Source organism: Cajanus cajan, chromosome 4 (assembly GCF_000230855.2).
Source record: "Cajanus cajan strain Asha chromosome 4, NIPB_CcT2T_4, whole genome shotgun sequence".
Lineage (NCBI taxonomy): Eukaryota > Viridiplantae > Streptophyta > Magnoliopsida > Fabales > Fabaceae > Cajanus > Cajanus cajan.
The window spans coordinates 26,094,407-26,097,814 of record NC_138520.1 but is presented as its reverse complement, the minus strand read 5'-3'; the positions used below and the strand labels follow the sequence as shown (position 1 = coordinate 26,097,814).

Here is a 3,408-nt window from a genome sequence, read left to right as displayed (position 1 = left end):
CGAGATTGGACCTGCATGAGCGCGACCTAAACGTATATATATATATATATATATATATATTAAAATAAGGAACGACATGACAAATATTTAAAAATGTCTTGTATACATGTGGTAGTTGAAATAAATGTGCCTGCAAAGACACTCCAACGCTCAAGTAAGTGCTCGGCGTAATAAATGTGGTAGTTGAAAGTTAGTTACGTACCTCGCTAGGATCCTATTTATAGCGATTCTTATTGGGCCGCGATTAAGGACTGGGCCCCGAGAAATTAGGGGGCTAATCCGGTGCATTACATAAATTAACCTCTTCATAATTATCCTGGCGTAAATCCGTGACTTGGCCGAGCACACCGACACGTTCCGTTCAGATTGTGAGTGGTCGGTGGGCTCGGGTATTCGACCTGGTCGTCCACGAACTCGGGTATTCGGCCTAGTCGGCCACGAACTCAGGTATTCGGCCTAGTCGGCCACGAACTCAGGTATTCGGCCTTGTCGGCCATGAACTCGAGTATTCGGCCTAGTCGGCCACGAACTCGGGTATTCGGCCTAGTCAACCACCATACGGTATAAAAGGTATACAAAGGTTCATTGCATGTAAGGTTTAGCCAAGAAGTCCACATTAAACCGGTATCTATTGCTTGATCTGGATAAAAGAACTAGGCATTTGAGCTTCCAATAAAATATGTTGTGATCCTTCTATAATGGTTTGTCCAACAGGTTTCGTGCTAATAGTGACTCCATCGTCAATGATTCCTTTCATTCCAAAGCTGACGATTCCTTCAGCTTCATTTTTGTTTCTTGTTTCAATGATAACTTCTCTACCAACCAATTTTTTTTTTTTCATGAGACAAATAAATATTTTCAGTGAGTGATTGGTTTAAATTTGGATCCAAAATTGGGTGAGCATTTGTATACCATTACCAATCATTTCACCCTTCTCCAATATGCTAATTACACATTACTATGTCCAATACAGATTGAACCCAAAGAGAAAACACCGAAAAGAACCAAAGAAAAACCAATTAATCTAATGTAACATATCCAATTCCATTTTCTTCTGTTTTTTTTTTAAATAAAAAAAAAAAGTGGCTTTAGCAAAGTCCTCAGAATGAAGGGAATGCCTTGGCCAAACGACGCGTGCAAAATCCAAGTAACTCAGGCTTGTACGGAAGAAACGACTTTTTCTTATCGATTTTTCTCAACTCTCTGTTCCTAACATACAAAGCCTCGTGCGCCGACACCGCCACCTTCTTCTCGCCGGCGAAACCCTTCCCCTTCGCTTTTCCGGCGATCTCAATGCTCCACCGCTCGTTCATCTTCTTCTTCTCCGGCGCCGCCGCTAGAAACGCCAACGACTCCTTCCCCTCGCTGTTGCTCCGCCGAAGCAAATCCAGAAGCTTCCACTTCTTCGCCGACGACGATCCCGTCGAATTGCTCTTCTCGCACTTTCCCGGCGAAGCCCGCGGCGAATTTGGCGTCCACACGCAGTACGTCCCCGCCGGAACCCCCTCCAATTCCTCCGCGTCCGACGACGACTCCGACGCCGCCGGATCGGCCTCGGCCTCGCTCCGCCGGAGCTCGCCGCCGGTGATAGGGAACCGCAGCACCGCCGCGCTTGAACCGCGTCCCGCGGCGGCGGCGCTCACGAGGTCGCTGCTGTTGAAAAGAGGGAAAACGGCGTCGTCGTAGTCGTCGGAGAAGGGTTCGTTTCGAAACGCGGCGAACTCGAAATCGGGGTCGTCGTTTAGCGATGCGTAAAACGCGTCGTCGTTTTGCGCCCTGACGCGGTCTTGTGTTCCGACTTGATTGGCAATACCGGCGAGTGGATCGGTGAAGTAGCAGTTGAAGCTTGGACACGTCAACGAATCTAAATACTCTTTCTCTTGTTCCACGTTCTGCATTTTTTTCTTCTTTTTTTTGCTTTGAATTTGGAGGGCAACTCAAAGTGTTGCTTGGTTGAATTGTTTTTGTGTGATTTTGAGCTTTTGGGAGCAGTGAGAATTGGCGTGGACTTGATGTGTATTTATAGGAAGGAAGGAACGTGGAAAAGAAGAAGTGGGGAAGTCAAGGAAGTTCCCAAGGCAATACAATAATGGATTCCATGAATACTTGGTTTCTAGCAACTTCATATTTAAAATACGTAAGGAATGATGCAAGTCTAATTCTTGTTAATTATGTTAAACGTGTATTATTAATGGGTAATAGCTAGTCGAGGAAAATGCGTGCATTATTATAATTTTTTTTTACTGAATTTGATTTTAGTAGATTTTTGGTATTCTTTTTTAACGAGAGACTATAAGAAAAAAGACACTTTATGTTTGTACTATAGTAAAAGAAAAAAATTATTTTTATAATTTTTATGTGTAATTATTTTAATTAAAAAAAAAGAATGAGAAGTTACTTATAAAAAAAAAAAGTAATTTTAGGAAGTTGTAAAAAAAATATAAGGGAGGAAATGGTATAGTAAAATTAGAAACTAAAAATATTTATTTAAAAATGTAAAAAAGATATTTAGTGTCTCCGGGTAATTAATAAAAAAAATAAATTAATTAAAAATGAACAATTAATAATTAGAATTTTAGTTTTTGAATAATTATAATTGTAAGGGTAGTTTTAAAAAATCGTGGAGAGAGAAAAAGTAATTTGAGAAGTAGTTATAGATAGGAAAAAAATTGTCCAAAAAATATGTATATCAAATAAAATAATTCTTTTTATTAAATAGTATAAATTGTTCGGATACTTTAATAAAAATAAACTAGTATTTTAGTCTGCATATTATAAATATATATTATATATAACAGATTTAATGAAATTTATATATAAATAAATATTATGTTTAAATATATCAATTATATTTAAAATTTGTATAAATAGATAATTTTAAATATATTTTAAATTTATGATAAATAATTTATATTATAATATAATGTTAATATTTATTAATAATTTATTTTAAAAATATTAAAATTTGATTCATAAATAATTATTATATATTAAAATCAAATTCAATAAAAAGTTAAAAAAAATCTTTAAAATGTCTTTCGTTGAAATTTTTTTTAACAATAGTTTATATTTAATATAAAAAAGTTGATGAGTGTATTGGTCAGCCGAGTTGCCGACTTGTTTCTCACCAATCTGCTGACTCGGTCAAAGGTTTACCAGCCTAACCAAGCAGTAAGCTCATTATTGCCGAGCTCCTTAGCCGGACCATGAAACATGGACATCGGAACACCACATCGGCCTAAAGAGGCCACGTCATCAAACAAATAAAAATACAATCTTGTCATCGCGCCGCCCATGCGTTATGGGAACGAGGTGACGGTTATGACACATTGCGTCATGACAAATAGGCGTACGCAAAAAGTCACGACCCCTTGTCGAGCTCGGTCTTAACTTCTCGACCTACGGTCT

The 3,408-nt window shown here is 38.1% G+C and overlaps 1 protein-coding gene across 1 annotated transcript; it reads right to left on the bottom strand.

Moving 5' to 3' along the window:
• Positions 1–879: 879 nt before the first annotated feature.
• On the bottom strand, positions 880–2,089 carry LOC109793418 (uncharacterized). Its single transcript, XM_020352891.3, has one exon. The coding sequence runs from the start codon at positions 1,896–1,898 to the stop codon at positions 1,101–1,103; it is 798 nt and encodes a 265-aa protein (XP_020208480.1). The 5' UTR covers positions 1,899–2,089; the 3' UTR covers positions 880–1,100.
• Between the last annotated feature and the right edge of the window lie 1,319 nt (positions 2,090–3,408).

Bases quoted from the DNA above. Each gene is read 5' to 3' on its own strand.
- LOC109793418 (XM_020352891.3), bottom strand. From the start codon at position 1,898: ATGCAGAACGTGGAACAAGAGAAAGAGTATTTAGATTCGTTGACGTGT.